We start from the raw sequence: 20451 nt of genomic DNA, 5'->3' as shown, positions 1-20451 counted from the left end.
TCCTACTCAACAGACTTCATTGTCTCACGCAACATATATATCCTATTAGAATTGAGATAGTTTAAAATCTACATATCGTTAAAGTTAGTAGTAATAAATAAATGCTTGTTGACTAGTAGTAGGTGGATTAAAAAGACATTTAGTCCTAGTTCTTCCCTCATTTTCCAGTGTTAAGAGTGACACAGAGCTGAGGCAATGAAGGATTAGCTCACCACAGCAAAGCAGATGTGCCGAGTTATTTTATGTTTAGAATCCTATGTATATGCAGTTGTTTCTTTATCTTTCTAGTGTTAAGCACTTTTAATGAGTTTTCATAAACTTCTGAAAGCTGAATATTTTCTTTATTTTTATTGATATTTTCAAATTCCTGAACTTAAGGAAAATTCTAATAGTGTATTCTGAGTTTCTCTTTTCCTAAAAAATGGAAGAGTGATACAGGAGAATCATCTATACAAATAGTCACCTTACAATCATGAGAGCTGTAGGATTTCTGGAAGCTGTAATGCAAATTTGTCTTATTTGTGAGACATAGATGGTAGGCAGGGGGAATCAGAGCTTTACTTTAAATCGTAAATCTTTATCTTAGGTAAGAGAAGACTGGCCTGGCATTGATTTCCTAATCCCAAAGGTGTGAAGTAAGATTCCCAATAGGGAGCTCAGCACAGCTAATTATTTCTATCTCTGCAAAAGGGATGGTATGTGTGTGTATGTGTGTTAGCATGCATGCGTGTGTGTGTGTGTGCTGACAGTACTTCCCTACATTTCCAATTTTGCTGTCACTTATTTAGAATTTCATTATATCAATTATTTCTTGAAATAAATGGGTTATCAGATAAGACTTAAGGATATTTTATATATAATGCAATTTCTACTGTCAGGATTAAAAAAAAAAAACAGAACTTGACATTTCGTATTATTGGATAAGCAGTGGCCTCTAGGAAGCTCATTCTAATAATTATTACAGCTTATATGTAAAGCATTAGGCTGCTAAAGCACTGACTTTTGACCGTGCTATTCTCTGGGTAGCACGTGCTTCTGTAACTACATGGAAAAGAAATTTCTGAAATAATGCATGTTAATTTGTCTCAAGCATTTATCTGCTATGAAGATTCACAACAAGTACAAAGATTTTACAAGTCATTATATACCTGTGTCTTATAGCCAAAACTTTGCTTGGAATTTAACAAAATAAAGGACAGGAACATAATATTTTATGTAGTTAAGAGATTTGGAAGGAAAGCAGATTTCCAAATACAGACACATACATTTTCAACCAAATATTCTAAATAAATTTACACGTACTCTTGATTATGATACTTACATAACTGGATCAAACATATTTCGAATCTTTAGGCATGGTGTCAAACTATTTGGCGGTGAATTTCTTCTATCTAAGTGAAATGCTACAAAAGAACAAATTTGTTTTACTATTTGCTATTGTTCCATTTTGTTGAAAGATATTCATTCATTCATTGATTCAGTTCATTCCATTTTGTTGAAAGGTATTCATCCAGTCATTCAGTTCATTCAAAGAATATTCAATCCATGCTTCCTATGAGCCAGACTCACGTTAGATGTTAAGGTCAGCAAGACAGACACAGTTGGTCTCAGAAAGTTTACAGTTTAGTGGGGGAGAAAGATGATCAATGGTGTCACGCAAGTAATTATAACTGCAATAAGTCCAAAGAGAGAAAAGTACAGAAAGCTTTAAAAGTAACTTAACCTATTCTGGGAGTGTCCCATAAGACTTCCTCAAGGAAGTGAAATTTATACTAGGACTGGAAGAATAGATAAAAATTAGGAGGGTGAAGAGAGGTATAAAGAATATTTCAAGCCGAGGTAAGAACCTGTACACAGCCCCAGCCTGTATATTCAAGTAACCAAAACAGTCAATGTGACGAGCTGGAAAATAGATAAGCCTGGATAAGGAGATATCAAGTTATTGAGCCATGTAGGCCACATTAAAGTATCTGGACATATCATAAGAGCAATAGAAAGCTACTCAAGTGTTTTAAGGAGAGGAATAATATGATGTGATCTGTAAAATTTTAAAACTGGAAATTTTTAAAATAGATTGTAATGTGGTTAATCATCTGGAAAGAAGTAAATGTGAGGAGCCCAGTTAGAAGGTTATTGTATTTGTCTAAAAGGGAGATCAGAGTAATGTAGATAAGAGAGGTGAACAATACAGATAAAAGAAGTGGATAAAATTAGGACATATTTTGGAGGCAGAGTTGATATAACTTCTTGAAAGAATGGACACAGGGGAGTAGGAAAGAAATTAAGGAGGATTCCAGGTTTAGGCCAGATCAGTTGAGGAATGGTATCATTAACTAGACTGGAGACACTGGAGGAGAGGTCAATTTGGGAAAAGATAATGAGTTCTTGTACATGTTGAGTTTCTGATGTCCACCTCCTAGTGAAGACAGGTATATAGCTGGGTATAAAAATATGAAAAGAACACTCAGTTCAAGAAATAAATTTGGGAGTTATCAATATATATGTGGTAAATGAAGTCACAGCATAAGATTGTTTAGGAAGAGGAGGCAGAATGAGAAGATGTCCTGAGAAATTCCAATACCTATACCAAAAACCAAACCCACTGCTGTTGAGTCGATTCTGACTCATAACAACGCTCTAGGACAGAGTAGAACTGCCCCATAGGATTTTCAAGACTAAATCTTTACAGAAGCAGACTGTCACATCTTGCTCCAGTGGAGTGGTTAGTAGGTTCAACCCACCGACCTTTCAAACCACTGAACCACCAATGCTCCTTTTCTCCAACACCTGAAGGTCCAGAAAAAGAGGAAAATCAGCAAAAGAAGACTGGAAAAAAAAAGGTCAAAGGTAGGAGGAAAACCAGAGGAAAGTGGCATCCCCAAAGTCAAAAGAAGAACGTTTCAAGGAGTGTGTGTTTAATTGTCAAATACTGTCGAGAGGTCAAGTAAAATAAGGAAAGAAAAGAATCCACTAGATTTTATAACATGGAAGTCTCAAGCTGTTTCTGTGGGGTGGGGATGGAGAACAGATTCGAGTAGGCTGAAGATTAAATGAGAGGTGATAAAGTAAAAAAAAAAAAGAATATAGTTAACTGTTTAATGCTATTTACCTATAAATAGACGGAGAAACAGTGATAGCTCAAGGACAATGTGGAGTTCAATGATGTGTTTTAAAGATGAGCGAGACTGGAGCATGTCTAAATGCTTATGAAAAGATGCAGTAGAGGCAGGAACTGAAGCCACGGAAAAGGAAGGTGCTTGAAAAGACTAGAGGGAATGAGATACAGGGATACACAAGATCAGCTCTTTGTTGAGAGACAGCTCTTCAGTTCTAATAGGAGGCTAGGATGAGTGCAGATTCTGGTAATTTATGGATTTGATGATGGAAACTTGAGACAGGTGTAATTTGATCACTTCTATTTAGGTCATTAACTGAGAATTAGAGGAAGGGGAGAAGGATAAAGGTTTAAAAACAGTCGAGGAAATCTAAAATTGTTATTGAAGAGAGTAGGAAAGTGAAATGACCAATAAAATTTAGAAGCATGAGGTGGTGCTGACAGACCAGTTGAGGTTGATTATTTATAGTAGTTACCAGTGTGCCAAGTTGTATGATTTTCTCCTACAGTGCTCAGAGACTTCACATAGATAGGTACTGATAAAATATGGTTTCATCTTTGGTTGGAATTTACCACGTGGGTGAGAAGAGAGGATGTTGGCAAGAAAGTGACTGAAAGATGGATTATGAAACCTAAGATGGATAGAAAAAAAAATACAGATAAGAGAAAGGCTGAGCAATTGGATAGTGTAGGTGTATCAAAGAATTCGGAATTCTGGAGAGGTTAAAATAGAAATACACAAGCAGAAAACTTGAAAGGATGGGTCTGTGATTAAAACTGGAGTATATTAATTAAAGATTCCAGAAGCATCTAGTGATAAGAAAAGTCTGAGTGAGACCAAAGGAGTGGTGGCTGATATGGAGTGGAAGAATGGTCACTAGACACAATCTATGCCAAACCCCACATCCACAGTGGTCTGTGAACCTCTGGTATCTTCCAGACTTCTCTAGCAGTGCATAGGCTCTGTTCTGTTCTGGGATACCTTTTAGCTGCAGGCAATCTCAGGTCCCTGAAATTCCAATATTGGCCTAGGCCAGAAGCAGGTGAACCAGAGAAAAAAGAAGTATTTCTACCATTTTATCATAGCTGAGATCTAAGGATATACAAATTAACAGATCTAAGAGAAACTCTTTCTAGCCACTTACAGTCAGAAAGTAGTCCCAAAGGTCAAATCAATTTTTGTCTCCCTAACTAAAAAAATTAAAAAAAAAAAAAAAAAATATATATATATATATTTTAAACTAAACTGTAAGCAGCTGTGGGGCTACAAGAACTACAATAGTTACTGAATGATACATTTCAAATACCTCAGGAATTACCTCTGGATCCTTCGAATAAATGTTGTTTATTCTAAATAGGACATCTATCAGAAGCATAAACAATTCAATGGCTCCCCAGCAGGTACCGTTTGATATTTCACTGATACTTTAAAATACTTCTAGAGATATTAATGCTATATAATTACCCAATTTATATTTAACTATAGTTTAGAAACTGAACACTAAAAAGTCAGAGGTCAGTTATTTAACAATTATTTGGGGAAATACTATTAAAGGAAGACAACTTAGAGTGTCAATGAATTTAGAAGACTGTAATTACCTATCCTCCAACCATGAAACTTTTAAACTACTGCATTTATAAGGGGAGAAACATTAAGTTTCCTGTTAATAACTATATTTTAACATATAACCAAACCAACCCTCCCCACTCAATGCATACATCCATATTTACATAGTAATAAAACATTTTGCTTAGATATATTTAAACAAAAGCAAAATTTTGATTTAGTTATATTTAGATATATATTTTATGTTATAAAAATACAAGTTAATATCAAAACCTATTTTCTTTATATTGTTGTTAGGTGCCTCCAACTCACAGTGACCCAACAGAATGAAACAACGTCTGGTCCTGTGGCATCCTTACAATTGTTGCTATGGTTGGCAGCAACTGTGTCAATCCATCTCGTTGAGGGTCTTCCTCTGCTTTACTGACCCTCTACTTTACCAAGCATGACATCCTTCTCCAGAGACTGGTCCTTCCTAATAACATGTCCAAAGTATGTAAGACGAAGTCTCACCATCATCATTTCTAAGGAGCATTCTGGCTGTGTACTTCTTCCAATACAGATTTGTTTGTTCTTCTGGCAGTCCATAGTACATTCAGTATTCTTCACCAACACTATAATTCAAAGGCATCAACTCTTCTTTGGTCTTCCTTATTCATTGTCCAGCTTTCGCATGCATATGAAGTGACTAAAAATACCATGGCTTGGGTCAGGCACAGCTTAGTCCTCAAAGTGACATGTTTGTTTTTCAACACTTTAAAGAGGTCTCTTGGAACAGATCTGCCCTATGAAATATCTTGTTTGACTTCCTGATTGTTGCTTCCATGGGTATTGATTGTGGATCCAAGTAAAATGAAATCCTCGACAACTTCAATATGCCCTCTCCGTTTATCATGATGATGCTTATTGATCCAGTTGTAAGAATTTTTGTTTTATGTTGAGGTGTAATCCATACCGAAGCCTAGGTAGTCTTTGATCTTCATTAGTAAGAGCTTCAAGTTGTCTTCACTTTCAGCATGCAAGGTCATGTCAACTGCATACGATAGGTTGCTAATGAGTCTTCCTCCAATCCTGATCCCACATTCTTCATATAGTCCAGCTTCTCTGATTATTTGCACAGCATAGATTAAGTATCATTAAAAGGATACAGCTGTGATGCATACCTTTCCTGATTTTAAACCACACAGTATCCCCTTGTTCTGTTCAAATGACTATCTACCCATTTCACGTCCTCTTCTGAATCTGGCTTGAAGTTCTGACAGTTCCCTGTCAATGCGCTGCTGCAACTGCTTGCGAATTATCTTCAGCAAAATTTTACTTGCATGTGATATTGTCGTTGTTGTTAGGTGCCGTCAAGTCAGTTCCGACTCATAGAGACCCTATGTACAACAGAAAAAAACACTACCCAGTCCTCTGCCATCCTCACAGAAGTTGTTATCCTTGAGCCCACTGTTCTAGCCACTGTGTCAATCCATCTTGTTGAGGGTCTTTCTCCTTTTTGCTGATTCTCTACTGATCATGATACCCTTCTTCAGGGACTGGTCCCTCTCGATAACATGTCCAAAGTATGTAAGACAAAGTCTTGCCATCCTTGCTGCTAATGAGCATACTGGCCGTTCTTCTTCCAAGACAGATTTGTTCATTCCTCTGGCAGTCCATGGTATATTCAGTATTCTTCACCAACGCCATAATTCAAAGTTACCAATTCTACTTCGGTCTTCCGTATTCACTGTCCAGGTTCCCCATGCAAATAAGGTGATTGAAAACACCATGGATTGGGTTAGGCGCACTTTGGTCTTTAAAGTTATGTCTTTGCTTTTTAACACTTTAAAGAGGTCTTTTGCAGCTGATTTGCCCAATGCATCATTTGATTTCTTGACTGCTGCTTCCATGGGTGTTGATTGTGGATCCAAGTAAAATGAAATCCTTGACAACTTTCAATCTTTTCTCCATTTATCATGATGTTGCTTATTGGTCCAGTTGTGAGGATTTTGGTTTTATGTTGAAGTGTAATCCATACTAAGATATACATAGATACAGACACATTAAAGATATATATATTTAAACAAGGCAACGGAAGTATAACTATCAGTAAAGAATTAAAGAATATTCCACAGCTTCTCTATGTTTTGGCAACAATTGTTATTATGATGAAATTCTTAAAATGCCACATCTTTCTCCTGCAGGGTGGCTGGTGAGTTCAAACCACTGACCTTTACGGTTAGTAGCTGAGTGCTTTAACCGTCATGCCACCAGGGCTCCTTAAAGATAGCCAGTACCTAGCATATAGTTTGTGAACATTTGTTTAATGAATACACTGGAAGCTTGATGAAACCACTACTGTAAAAGTAGAAAAAGAATTAACATTTATTAAGTGTAATCATAATATTAGCTAAAATTTATTGAGTACTTAGCACAGAAAACGAAACCAACCCAAACCCATCGCCATCAAGTCAATTCCGACTCATAGCGACACGGCAGAACAGAGTTGAACTGTCCCGTGGGGTTTCCAAAGAGTGCCTGGTGGATTCAAAGTGTTGTCCTTTTGGTTAGCAGCCATAGCTCTTAACTGCTATGCCATCAAGTTTTCCACTTAGCACAAACAGCCTGGCACGTAATATATGCCTTACACACATTATTCTTTTAATGTCCACAACAACCTATGAGTAGGTATTATTATTTACAACTGAGGAAACTAAGGCTCTGAGATGTTAAGATATCTTCCCCACGGCCATAGATTTATTAGTAAGTTTCAGAATCAGGACTGGAACACCCAGGTTGTCTGACTCCAAAACCTATGCATTTAACCAGAAGGGACATTTTAAACCAGAACAGCAGGACATTTATAAAAATATTATGCCAAGTATTACTACTACTGTAACTGACCTGAAGTTGTATTTTATCATACTTGTACAAAATTTTCCTATCTTTTCAAAGTGATAAAACGAAAATAATATTCCAAAATAGTTAAATCCTAGAGTTTACTGAGTATCCAATTTAACAGATTTAAAACAAATTACACCACTACTAACTTCTAAGAACATGAATTATCTAGGTCAAGAAATTATCTTTAATCTTGAAAAATCTCACATTTTAAAAATAAGAAAACTTTAACAGTCAAAAAATTCATATAAAAAAAGAATGGCCTTTTCTTGAGCTTCAAATGCATACATTAGTACCAATTGCTAATTTTATGAAGAAATTAGGCTGAGACTCCAAATCCATTACAAGCAAGCACTAAGGTAATCAGATCTGACTGGCTTTGAATTTTGTTTTCAGTTTTATAAGGCAAATTGCTTAGAAAAAGAGATAGCCCAACATAAAGATAGGCAAAGGATAGGAATTGGTAAATCACAGAAAACGAATCCAACAAAGAGGCTCAACTCACTCCTGGTTCTGAAAATGCAAATTAACAAGATTTCACTTCGCAACTAACCATCAGAAAGTAAAAAATTCAAGTGAGATAATAGCTATCACTAGTACAGTTTGGTACATAATGACATAGCTGGTGGAAAAAGAAATTTTTTCAGGATTTTGGAAAGCAATCTGGCAACATCTATTAAAATTAAAGGATATTCAGCTCCCTCGGCCCAGCAATCCTACTTCTTCCTAGGAATCAATCCTACAGAAAGTAAACTATAAATATTCATAACTATACATCTAAGCAGATTATTATTTACTTTTAGAAAAAAATGTAAACAAAATGAATCGTTGATTAGACTAAGATTTATTCCATACCATGGAATATTGTAAAGCCATGAAAAATAATGAATTATGAGTTGATTTGCAGGGATTTCCAAGAGGTATTTGTTAATGAGAAAACTAAGATGCACAGAAGTATATATGATATAATCTAATTTTTCTAACACAACCAATCACCAAAAGCACCTATATACTTACATATACATATTGTGTAACTATATATGCATTAAAAAATATGGAAAGACCTATCAAAGCTACTTGGCAAGAGGGATACGCAGGTGGAAGGGTGTTTGTGAGAAAGCGGAAGGAGGTAAGGGAAAATTGGCGGGAATAAAGGCACTTAGAAAGTTTCAAGTCTTTTTCTATAAGAATTATGCGTCTGTTAATTGCATAAAGAAATTAAGGAAAAAGAGTGCAGTTAGATCTATAATACTGAGTTGCTTTGTTAAGTGAAAAAAGCAAGATAAAAGTAATGCTTATAGTACTCTATTAAATTAAAGAGAAACGACTTATGTTTGGATTATTGAAAAAGTAGATTATTAGAAAAGTGTAGAAGAATACATAAGAAGCTAACACTGATTCCCCCTAAGGTATGCAATTTGAAAAAGAGCTTTGTTTTCACACATCTTGGAACTGTGCTATTTCACATAAAACAAACAAGTATGACATAGTTTTTAAAAGTCAGAAAAAGATTTACCTTATATATATATATATATATATATTTTAAAAATACGCACCTTGACCTTGCCATACTTTAGAAGGTATTACTAATATTTTGTCACAGGACACAGAAGGCTGGATCCACCTCCAAACAAGAAAATCTGCACCACCTATTCTTCGTGTTTCTGTGCGGACTCTAGACTCATTGGCAGCAAGGAAGTCAACAGCTCTATCCCAGACTTTCTTCATTTTTTTTCTATCATGTGAACAAAATAACAAATTTACTCTCACCTTGGTTGTCTTCTTTTTCAAACAGTAGTAACTGAAGATAGTGGTTGTTGTTAACTTGGGCTGTTCTTATCACTATTTATGGAAATTTAAAAAATAAGATTTACATGCCTGAGCCTCACCTTGGATTTAACTGAATTTCCATCTCTAAAGGTGGAGCATGTATTTTCCCCCCAAAAGCTCCACTGATGATTCTGATGTATTAAGAATGCTGCTTTAAGATATTGCATCGTCGTTCATTTTCTAAAACATCTCATTTAGTTCTTTTATTTAAAAAGCTTCTTGAATAGCAAAATATTTTGAAGTATATTATTAGAAAAACACCACTGGCTGTAATGTTTGCCTCTGTTTACCAAAGAAATTAAAGGAAGTAAGGTAGAGACTGATAACAAGGAATCAAGAATGTATAGAAATGAGAATGATTTAGAAATTCAGCTGTCTGCTGTACCACTCAAAATCAGAAGAGTAATAGAAAAGAGTTTAGAAAGGAGGGTTGCAGGCACCCAAAAAAGCCTGTACAGTACAACAGGTCTGAGACCACTTTCTATATAACTTGCAAGACTAGAGAAGACACCTACATTTTGACTTCTGTTAACTCAGAAAGTTTTTTAACACACCTGTCATGAGGCTGTATTAAGGAATCTCGCACATGTGGAATAGGCATATAGGGCTGTAAATCTTTATTTTCCTGGCAAGCTTCATTATGACTTCGTAAAACATCTGAAAATAAATCAAACAAATGAGTCAATCATTTGCCATCATGTTGTAGTTTATCACTTAACGACTATTCTAGAAACCCTTTAGATTTAACAAATTACCATACCTATAATCTTTACCACCATATCATACATCTGTCTTGTTTCCTCTTCTTCTTTTGTCCAGCGATATTTCATGTAGCGCAGAACCACACACACCATCGCCACGCCTGTAATATTTATAAATTTTGTGTTATACAAATTGTGACTAATAGCATTCGATAATATTGCAACTTCAAACTACTGGGTAGCCAGGTGATAAATTTGGTATTAAAAAAATAAAGCAAAATTAAACAACAACAAAAACAAAGAGAAGAAACTTAATGACATTTTCTATAATGATTATTTTAACCATCAAAATGGAGTAAGGGAATCAGTGGTCAAGACAGGTTGAGTTATATATATAATTAAAACCACACAGAAAAGTTTAATGTTACAGAGTTTCCAGAGTTTCACTAATCTCTCTAGAGAAAATATTTCTTCCATTACATTGATACCTGAGCATTTAAATTCGAACTACTAATTTTTTTTAAAAACACAGTATCACAACTATGTTTCACAAGCTTTTTTCCTTTGCAACATTAAACTACTGGAAAAGTGAGTCTCGTAAGAATGAAAACATACCTTACTTTTAACAAAATTCAATTATTTTTATAGGACTTGAAAAATAATTGGAAAAAAGAAATGAGTAACTCCAAAATTCTGATTTTTAATCAAAATAGTCACATAAAACCAGGATGAAAATTTTAATTCAGGTAATGGTATTTTTAAAATAAAATAATTTTAACAAACTTGTAATTTTTTTATGTTTTCTAGTTCTATTTTCTGGAGCAGGTTTCTATGTATGCACTACACTTGCTTTGTCTGTGACGTTCTCCGACAAAGTTTTATTTCCATCTCTCCTTATGGTACTTTCTAAGCCCTTACACTGATATTGACATTTTGAAAACATCCAACTTTATTATATTTTAATGAAGGCTTTTGGATATGATTTGCATGGCAACTATCACAGAAATGAATTCTCAATCCTGACATTTAGTGAAATATGGACATACAAAAATTCTACAATGCAAGGTATCTTCTTTTTCATGAACACCAAAACATGGCTTTACCCTCTACAACTTACCTAAGCAGAGCAACAATAACCTGTGGGTTACAGTAATAAAAGCACGTCGAAAACGACACCAGAAAGGCATCTGCGGCCTTGTGGACTGTAAAAATTGCACACCAGTTATATCTGTCAGTTCTTCATCAGGGTCATAACCGACACACCTATTTAAAAATAGTTAAGGGAGAGCTTAAAATCAAAGTCACTTCTTCCAAGTACAAAATGGTCAAACTGGAAATCAAATGCATTACCTTATACCAACATCTTTTCCATTTTCGAAAATCCACTGCAATGAGATGTTAAATATATCTTCATATTCAGGATCTAATTCCTAACCAGAAAAATAGAGAAAATAACTAATTACTCTTAATAATTCACATTTAAAAAAAGATACATAACAAGAGTTTGATACTATGTCCAGGCATATTCTGGACATGTAAGGTGTCCTATAAACAACATACATTATCTTTATATAACATATTTTAATTATTAATATACTAAAAATGCATTATTAATTATACAGAAAAATACAAAGGTGAGAAAGAAGGAAAAAAAGTCACCGTTTTCCCACTACCCCAAGATAACCACTGTTAATATTTTGCTGCTTTCTTCTCTCTCATTTTTTAAAATATTTACATATTTGGGGTTTCTTTTTTTCAACAGTTTGTTTTTAAAGTATTATTGTGATAACAATGAATTAGCCACTTTTTTATAGGACATTATTTTTAGATGAGAAAAATGACAACTATTGATAATCATGCATGGGTAGGGGGTGGGGAAGGAAGACCCATTCAAAGCGCAAAATAGGCCAAAGGACTTAACGAAACTCGGTACAAAAAGTTCACTGATATGGTTTCATGTTCCACATTGCAACTAACCTTTAAGAACTACCTGTAGAATTCTGATGTATTATCAAAGAAGAATATAATTATCTGAAAAGGTTATTAAAATAATTTTCATTATTTTGATTACATATCCATGGAAAGCTGGATTTTCTTCATGTACTTCAACCAAAATAGGAGAAGATATGAGAATTCAGGTGTTTTCTATTAAACTAGGCCTTAAAGAGATTTGCAAAAATGTCAAACAATGCCACACTTCTCACTGTATAGAGCCCTGGTGGTACAGTGGTTAAGAGCTCTGCTGCTAACTAAAAGGTCAGCAGTTTAAATCCACCAGCCACTCCCTGGAAACCCTATACAGCAGTTCTACTCTGTCCCATAGGGTCGCTATGAGTGAATCGACTGGACTGCAATGGGTTGCTGTTGTTCTCACAACATGTTTTTATTTTGGAAAAGTTTCTTTTTTTTTTTTTTTATAAAAATACATTATTTATGTTAACTTGCAATAGATTCATTATTATTCCCAATGAAAAAGCAAATTTAAAATTTTTCTTCAATTTTAATACATGCTTTGGTAAATTATCTGTCTGTCTGTCTCACGAACAAAAGCCATTTGGGGTCTTTAGTAATTTTAGGTGTTTAAAAGGGTCCTGATACCAAGAAGTGTGTAAGAGCTGCTATAAAAAGGGGTGATTTTTTAAAATCAAAATATTAAAAAATAAAGTGGTATCATATTATCTATACTACTCTTCCACTTGCTTTTTCACAGAACAAAGTGTTTTGAGTTCTTATGTTGGAATACATGGACTCCAGTTTTTTTTTTAACCATAAGTGTTCTATTGTATGTTTATTCTACACTTTAAACAACCCCTTATTGATGAACATTTAGTATTTCCAATTTTTAAATACATCAAATAATACTGTAATAAATATCTTTCATTTATTCGACAAATATGTATTAAAATCCCACTATGTGCCAGGTGGAGCCCTGGTGGCACAGTAATTAAGAGCTCAGCTGCTAACCAAAAGGTCAGCAGTTCAAGTCCACCCGTTGCTCCTTGGAAACTCTATGGGGCAGTTCTACTTGACTTGATAACAACAAGTTTGGTTTGGTTTTTTGGTATGTGCCAGGTACTGTTCTAGGAACTAGAGATGCAACACTGAACAAAGAACAGATGTAACACTGAAGTTACAATTCCCTGTGTTCATGGAGTTTATATCCTATTAGAAAGTATGCCTTTATGAACTTTTGAAGTCCAAAGAATGAATTTCTAAAAGTAAAAATAAGTTATTTTTTAAAATTGCTTTTTAAAAAAATAATTTTATAAGAAATAGGAATTGTATTTCATCAACAGATTCTTCAAGCATTGGAAATTATAAGGCTTTTATTTGACCAGTATAGTATATATTCTAATATGATACATAAAAATTATTTTAATATACAAATTTGTAAATGTAATAAAAAGTTTTACCAATTGAACTAATTTGCTAGGCACCATTACCTATGTGTAACTATAACCAGGATTTTTCAGATGATGAAGATAATTTTAAGTCATCTGTTACCCACCCTTGCCCCACCAAAAGTTATTCATTACAGCATTATTTATAAACACCAAAAAGTTTATAGCCAGTGTAAATATTTAATAATTGAGAAATACTTTATATATGAGATCATTTCAATGGGATATTATAAACTAAGAAATGATCACTGATAAGAGCTAAATAACCATATGCTTAAAAAAATAAAACACAAAATTTAATTTATATAACTATAAAAGATGTGCACATATGAACAGGAGCTAGAAAGGAATGAGAAAAAAGATGATTTCTGTTTAAGTGTTAACATTACTTTAAAATGTTATGCAATAGAATTATACAAAATAATTTCTGGTTATTATTGTTTTAATTGTCATAAATACACTATTAGAAATCATTTTGTGTGTAACTAAACCAAATAGAATTCATACTCGCTCTAAAATCAGAATAGAAAAATATCTAAACATTGAAAAATAAAGCGATATCAAGAGTGTACTTCTGTTACACTGCGTAGATCAAGATTAAACAAAGCACAAACTATACAGTTCTTTGCAAATCTATAAAGCAAGATTAATATGCATTATCCATGGTGCTGGAGACAGTATTGCGTTTATTCTTTTTTGTAATGTTATTGACTAGTTTAGGTTTTTTATTAAAAAGGGTTTTGTACTCATTTATTTCCTTCAAAGACATGGAGATAATAAAATCTTCAAAGGCATGGATGTTATAAAAACCAATGAAATACACATGTCGTATTTATCTGTGTTTATATACATATTCCTGGAGCCCTAGTGGCACAGTGGTTAAGAGCTTAGGCTGATAACCAAAAGGTTGGCAGTTTGAATACACCAGCAGCTCCCTGGAAACCTTAGGGGGGCAGTAATACTCTGTTGTACACGGTCGTTACGAATCGAAATCAAATTGACAGCAACAGGTTTGGTTTTTTGGTTTTTATACACACTCTCAGGAGTCTCTAGCTGTAAATGGCTAAACGCGCAATTACTAACCGAAAGGCTGAGGGCTCAAACCCCCAGAGGCACCTCAGAAGAACAATCTGCTTCTGAAAGGTCACAGCCTTGAAAACCCTATAGAGTTCTACTTTGCAACACATGGGGTCACCACAAGTTGGAACTGACTCAACAACAACTGTTTTTTTCTTTTTTTCAAATACTCGCTCTTCAACTTGTATGACTACAACATTCAAAGTGTTAGAACACGCTTTGTATCACAACACAGAACTCTGAAGACTAGACTATAATATAAATTTCAGATAATGTGAAAACGAATTTTCAAGTTTACTAGTTGTATGTTTTAAATATAAAATACTTCCAGGAGACAGAAGACATTGTAAATAGCATTACTATCCTCATTAATTATCCTTAAAAATGTAAATAATGGTTCAAATTAACAATGACACATTCCCTAATAAGCTGCACATGAGAAGGAACAAAGAGCCTAAGACTTCTGACTGATTATAAGGGTAAGAAAACGGTAGCTGTTGCCATTTTCCTATTTTCTTTCCCATGTTAATACCATTCAACATTCACTCCCTGGTGGCATAGTGGTCAAGAGTTCGGCTGCTAACCAAAAGGCCAGCAGTTCAAATCTACCAGGTGCTCCTTGGAAACTCTATGAGGCAGTTCTCTTCTGTCCTTTAGGGTCACTATGAGTCGGAATCAACTTGATGGCCATGGGTTTGGGGTTTTATTTTGGTATTTAGAATACAGTAGAACCATGTAATATTCACTTTATGAATATACAGTCTCAAAAAACAATTGATATTTTATTTATAATCTCAATTAAAGGTATAATAGGGTGTTGAGGTCTTACACGGGCCATTACTTCCACAAATACTTTATATAATATATACACCTCTGCAGTGCTATACTGTGGAATTTTTATGGACCAAGTTGAATTTTTCTAGTTTAAGCTAACTAAATAACTTGTTAATATCACAGCATACACAGATAGCATCTACCTTATTTTAAGAATCTAAACTGTTTTATTATTCACTTTTGTAGCTACCTGGAAAGCTGTATGTAAGGCAGTTGTAGACAAACTTTTCCATGAAGGACCAGAGAGAAAATATTTTAGGCTTTGCAGCTATGTACATCTCTGGTCTCTGTCACATAATCTTTTTTTTTTTTTTAAGCAACCCTTTAAAAAGATTGTAAAAACCATAGCTCCCAAACCATACAAAAGCAGGCCACAGGCTGGATTTGTACTGTGGGAAGTAGTTTGCCAATCCCTTAGGTAAGGCATTCCAGCACATAAAACAAAAATTTTCCAATAACTGATGAAAAAATCAGGAGAAAACTAAGCTTTTAATTTTTAAAGCAGGTCTAATGAGTACTATTTACACAAACACAATAGCTCGGTCAACATACTGCTAAGTGCTTCAAATAAATCTTTCTAAATTCAAAGCATGTTTTCCCAAATTTTTAACAACTCTACCTTAATACATTGTGTACACACAAACACACACACACTCCCATGGTCTCCCCCAAATGTACCTTATTTTCAAAATAATTGGCCAAAACTGTATTTAAAATCCATGTCAGAGGCTATTTACTTACAGTTTCAAAGTACAAAAATAATACTGTTCCATATAAAAGACTCAGCTCATTAAATAAAGCAACAAAGCTTTGGTATGGGGGAGATAAAAGCATTGGTACAGACAAGTCAAGCAAATATTAAAACCTATTGTGGACAATTCACAATAGGGATAATTTACATGATCACAATACCTATGCAACCGGCTAATGAATATTCTGGTTAATTGCGGACGATGTATGCTGTACATCAGATGCCATCCTTTAAATAATTGCAATATAAAAAAAACCAAACACACTGCCGTCGAGTCGATTTCGACTCCTAGTGACCATATAGGACAGAGGAGAACTGCCCCATAGGGTTTCCAAGGAGTGGCTGGTGGATTCAAACTGCCGACCTTTTGGTTAGCAGCCAAGCTCTTAATCACTGTGCCACCAGGGCTCCAATTACAAATATAACACATAGAAATAAATGTAATCCTAAGTACAATTTAACTGTTGATGATTCAGTGGGAACTTGATCTTTCATGTCCAGGAATAATGAAAAGAACATGGTTTTTTAATCAGGCAGGCATGGGTTCAGATCCTGGCTCCATTACAGACTAGGTATACCTATAAACTTAAGTGGGAACAAGAGAAAATATGTCATCTATATATATGCATCTACTTTGACTACTTCCTCAGATCCTAACCCTTATTCATGGTCAGTCCCTTGTCCACTCAACAGCTGGAGTTAAGGGTTAAGAACCCAGTCCTTCCATCTAAGAGGGAGGCAGAACAGTATAGTGAGAACAACGAGCAAATAATTTGGTTCTATTCTCAGTTCCATCACATACTACTAGCACATACTTTATAAAAGAACTCTGAGCTTTAGTTCTTTATAAAGTGGGTCTGATACCACCTACCTTGCTGACTCATTGTGAAATTAAAGGTAATGGTTGGGTTGGGATACAAGAAGTACTTAAATTGTACTTGATGAATCGTAATTATCATGATATTTCCACCTCGTGCCACTTCTCAAAACACTAACTTTTCTACACAGACACAACTTCATTAACAGTGATTAGCATTCCAAGCTAGGTCATAAAAAGTCTAGCCAGCCCCATAAATTGGCACATTTACAGCTATCTTCTTTCCTACTATTTTCCTCACAAATCTTAACCATACTCATTGTGTTAAACGCAAAATAAGATTTGAAAGAGACCTGGGAACTTAACCATTCATTACATCATTGTATTGGAAAGTATGACACTATGCTCCCACCATTTAACTCAACCAATCATGTTTCCATAAAAATATAACGCCATGTATTTCCTAAATATTCCACTAGAGGGACCTCTTAACTTTTCACAAATCAAAAAGTTTTAAATCTCAAAAATGATGAATAAAAAGACCAAGGGGAAAAACTGGGGACTTCGAAAAAGCGTTAAAATTATTTAAATTTCCTTTGAAGAAGAAATGCAGAAATAAAAACGAGTTGAATGTAAAGACTCAAATTCAAGAAAACAAATTCCATCAAACATTTGCTAAGTACTGTGCTTAACACGGAGCCCTGGTGGCACAGTGGTTAAGAGTTCAGCTGCTAACCAAAAGGTCAGGAGTTCAAATCCACCAGCCATTCCTTGGAAACTGTCCTATATGGTCACTATGAGTCAGAATCAACTCGATAGCAATTTTTTTTTTTTTTTTTTTTTAATGAACAAGATGTGCTAGAAGTTGGGGAAAAAATAGCTTATACCTGCTGGAGCTCTACACATTCTCTGGGTCATTTATCTACTGGATCCACAGCTTAATTATGTTGCTGCTGAAACCATAGTACAAAATACATGGAATTTACAACAGATCTCTCTCCATAAGTGGAAAGCCTATAATATACATATCATTATCACTGTTTGTTACCAGTTTTTTTTTTTTTTTTTTGGTTTTATAGAGGGGTTCTTCCATATTTATCTTAGAATGTGGTTAAAAGTCTTTCAAAATAGCCAATTTTGGCTAGATTGTGCTAAAACTCACTTCAAATTGAAAAGTAATTTGACTAAAAACATCAAAAGCGTTTTAAAAAGTTTATGCCCTTTGAACAAATAATTTCCTTTTTTGGACTATCTGCTAAAGAAATAACTATAAAATCAAATACTATATGCAAAGATTAGAATACTTTAATAATACTGAAAAACCACAAACCAGTACAATACAACGCAGCCATACAATGTAATATTATTCAGTTGTAAAAATTCTGTTTTCAAAAATCTGTTCCATGACAAGGGAAAATGCTCATAATAATTTTAAGGGAAAAAATATGAGTATTTGTAATATAAATATCATATATAAATAATATTAATAGAAAAAATTCACATATGAAAGAAGACTTTAAAAAGTATGAAAATGCTACCAATAAGTGGTGCGTTTGTTATGCTGTTTCCTTTTTTTAAATCTTCTATTCGAATTAAATTACGAACATAATTTTATATTGAAAAAATAAGTATTACAACGTTACTTAAAACCTTATCTGGACCCTAATACTTTGTTTATTGAGAAAAATTCCTATTTATCAAATGCACTTGTTTTTTTAGTGGCATTTAAATTGCATCTAAGGTAATGACAAGTCATAGCAGGTTTCATAGCATTTTAAAACCTGAAAATGGGATTTCAAAATGAAAGGATTAATACACACAGACATACACATAAACACAAATCTAAATATATAAGAGAATTAACATTTCTAGGTAAAATAACTTCACCTGACTAATGAAGGAACAGAATTAAATTAACCCAGAATCTTTTGTAAAAATATACACAGAAACTCTATAAATTAGTAATAATAAAAAAAGCAAAACCCAGTCTGAAACATAATTCTAGGAAAAAGATATAAAGCTCTTTTAAATATGTTTTAAGCCCTTTGGTAACTTGTGGGACACATGTTATCCCAACCACTTTTTATGGCTCTGAAGTTCTTTGTGAAGAACTTAGTCAGGTTTTTAATGCTTTAAGCTTCAAGTTGGGAACCTCTTGAAATGAGTGAAACTCAAGAGCCCTGAGTTGGGGCCTCCTGACTGAGTGGAATAAGCACTGTGTTAGGTGATGTCTCCCTGGTGTGTGAATTTTGTAAACTTTCGACAGGTTTGCCTTTAATTCCGTGAGATAAGCCTCCTCACTGTATTTCCCAGTTACCATGTTCTCCTGACAATGTATTTACTGCAAGAATAAGCTTTTCTAGTCTTCATTTGGAGCCCTGGTGGCTCAGTGGTTAAGAGCGGCTGCTAACCAAAAGTTCGGCAGTTAGAATCCATCAGCCGCTCCTTGAAAACCCTATGGGGCAGTTCTACTCCATCCTGCAGGGTCACTATGAGGTGCAATTGACTCAATGGCAATGGGTTTGGTTTTTTGGTTTGGTAATCTTCATTCAGTCACAGTGGCCATTTTCTCCCTGATGCCACTCACTGTTTCCAGGTGTTACTGGCTCTCTGCTCTTAGTCTTTGCTCTGCAATCTTTCAGGACTGCTTTTCTAGATTCTCATCAGTAAGTAATGCCTTTGCAATAACGAATATGTATTACAGTGGTATTTTTCGAGCAGCTCGAACTCTAAGTTATTCTTACTCCACATTCAACCTTAGGGCGCAATCATTGCTTCTACGTGTAGCAGGTGGGATCCACCGCTGTGATCAACTCTGCAATATTCCAGGGCAGTTGTTTCCGCTTTGTTGTTGTTAATACTGCTTTTGTTATAACGAAGAATATGCAGTAGTGATAATTTTTCTCAGATTCAAATTCCTTTAGTTTCATTTATTTGGACTGGTAAGTACTGCTTTTGTAGTAATGAAGAATGCATTGTAGCAGTAATTTTCCTGAGATAAAAAATCGCTTGGCTTTATTTACTTAGGCTGTAAGGGCTGCTTTTGCAGTAAGGCAGAACGCATTCTACCATGTTTTGAAAAGTTTCATGAAAAATAATAAAAAATGCTAAGAAGAAAGAAACTAGAATAAACTGTACATGTATTCATTTCCAGGTGCCTTCATGTTATACCTCACTTTTGGCAAATTTTCAAGAAATAAAATAAAAAATTTTAAAGAAAATGATTTTATCATTGACTCATATTGGTAGGATTTACTGCGTTCGGTGTCCACGGGGACATACGTGATCCCAGATAATGGGTATAAAAATTCGTAAGTCATAACAAAAATTCTGAACTGGTCATTTAATCAGCATGCCTTCCATTAGTGAAAACACATGGTATCAACAAAAAGTCAAAGGAGAAAAGGAGAAAATAATTGGGCCACCAAACAACTAACTTCAGGCAGTTCCCAACTCAATTAATGTATGCACTAAT

The 20451-nt window shown here is 34.4% G+C and overlaps 1 protein-coding gene across 1 annotated transcript in view; it reads right to left on the bottom strand.

Annotated features, from left to right (window-relative positions):
- LEMD3 (LEM domain containing 3) overlaps positions 1 to 20451 on the bottom strand; it is an 87166-nt gene that overhangs the window by 2672 nt on the left and 64043 nt on the right. Inside the window, exons 5-10 of the mRNA XM_049883779.1 lie at positions 11447 to 11526; positions 11214 to 11359; positions 10156 to 10257; positions 9950 to 10052; positions 9122 to 9300; positions 1322 to 1403 (exon numbers count right to left, since the gene is read on the bottom strand). Of these exons, the coding sequence (XP_049739736.1) occupies positions 1322 to 1403; positions 9122 to 9300; positions 9950 to 10052; positions 10156 to 10257; positions 11214 to 11359; positions 11447 to 11526 (692 nt within the window). The remainder of the gene's footprint in view (positions 1 to 1321; positions 1404 to 9121; positions 9301 to 9949; positions 10053 to 10155; positions 10258 to 11213; positions 11360 to 11446; positions 11527 to 20451) is intronic.

This window comes from Elephas maximus, chromosome 4 (genome assembly GCF_024166365.1).
Source record: "Elephas maximus indicus isolate mEleMax1 chromosome 4, mEleMax1 primary haplotype, whole genome shotgun sequence".
NCBI classification, from domain to species: domain Eukaryota; kingdom Metazoa; phylum Chordata; class Mammalia; order Proboscidea; family Elephantidae; genus Elephas; species Elephas maximus.
The sequence above is the reverse complement of the archived record's forward strand: the minus strand, read 5'-3'. Positions and strand labels throughout refer to the sequence as shown.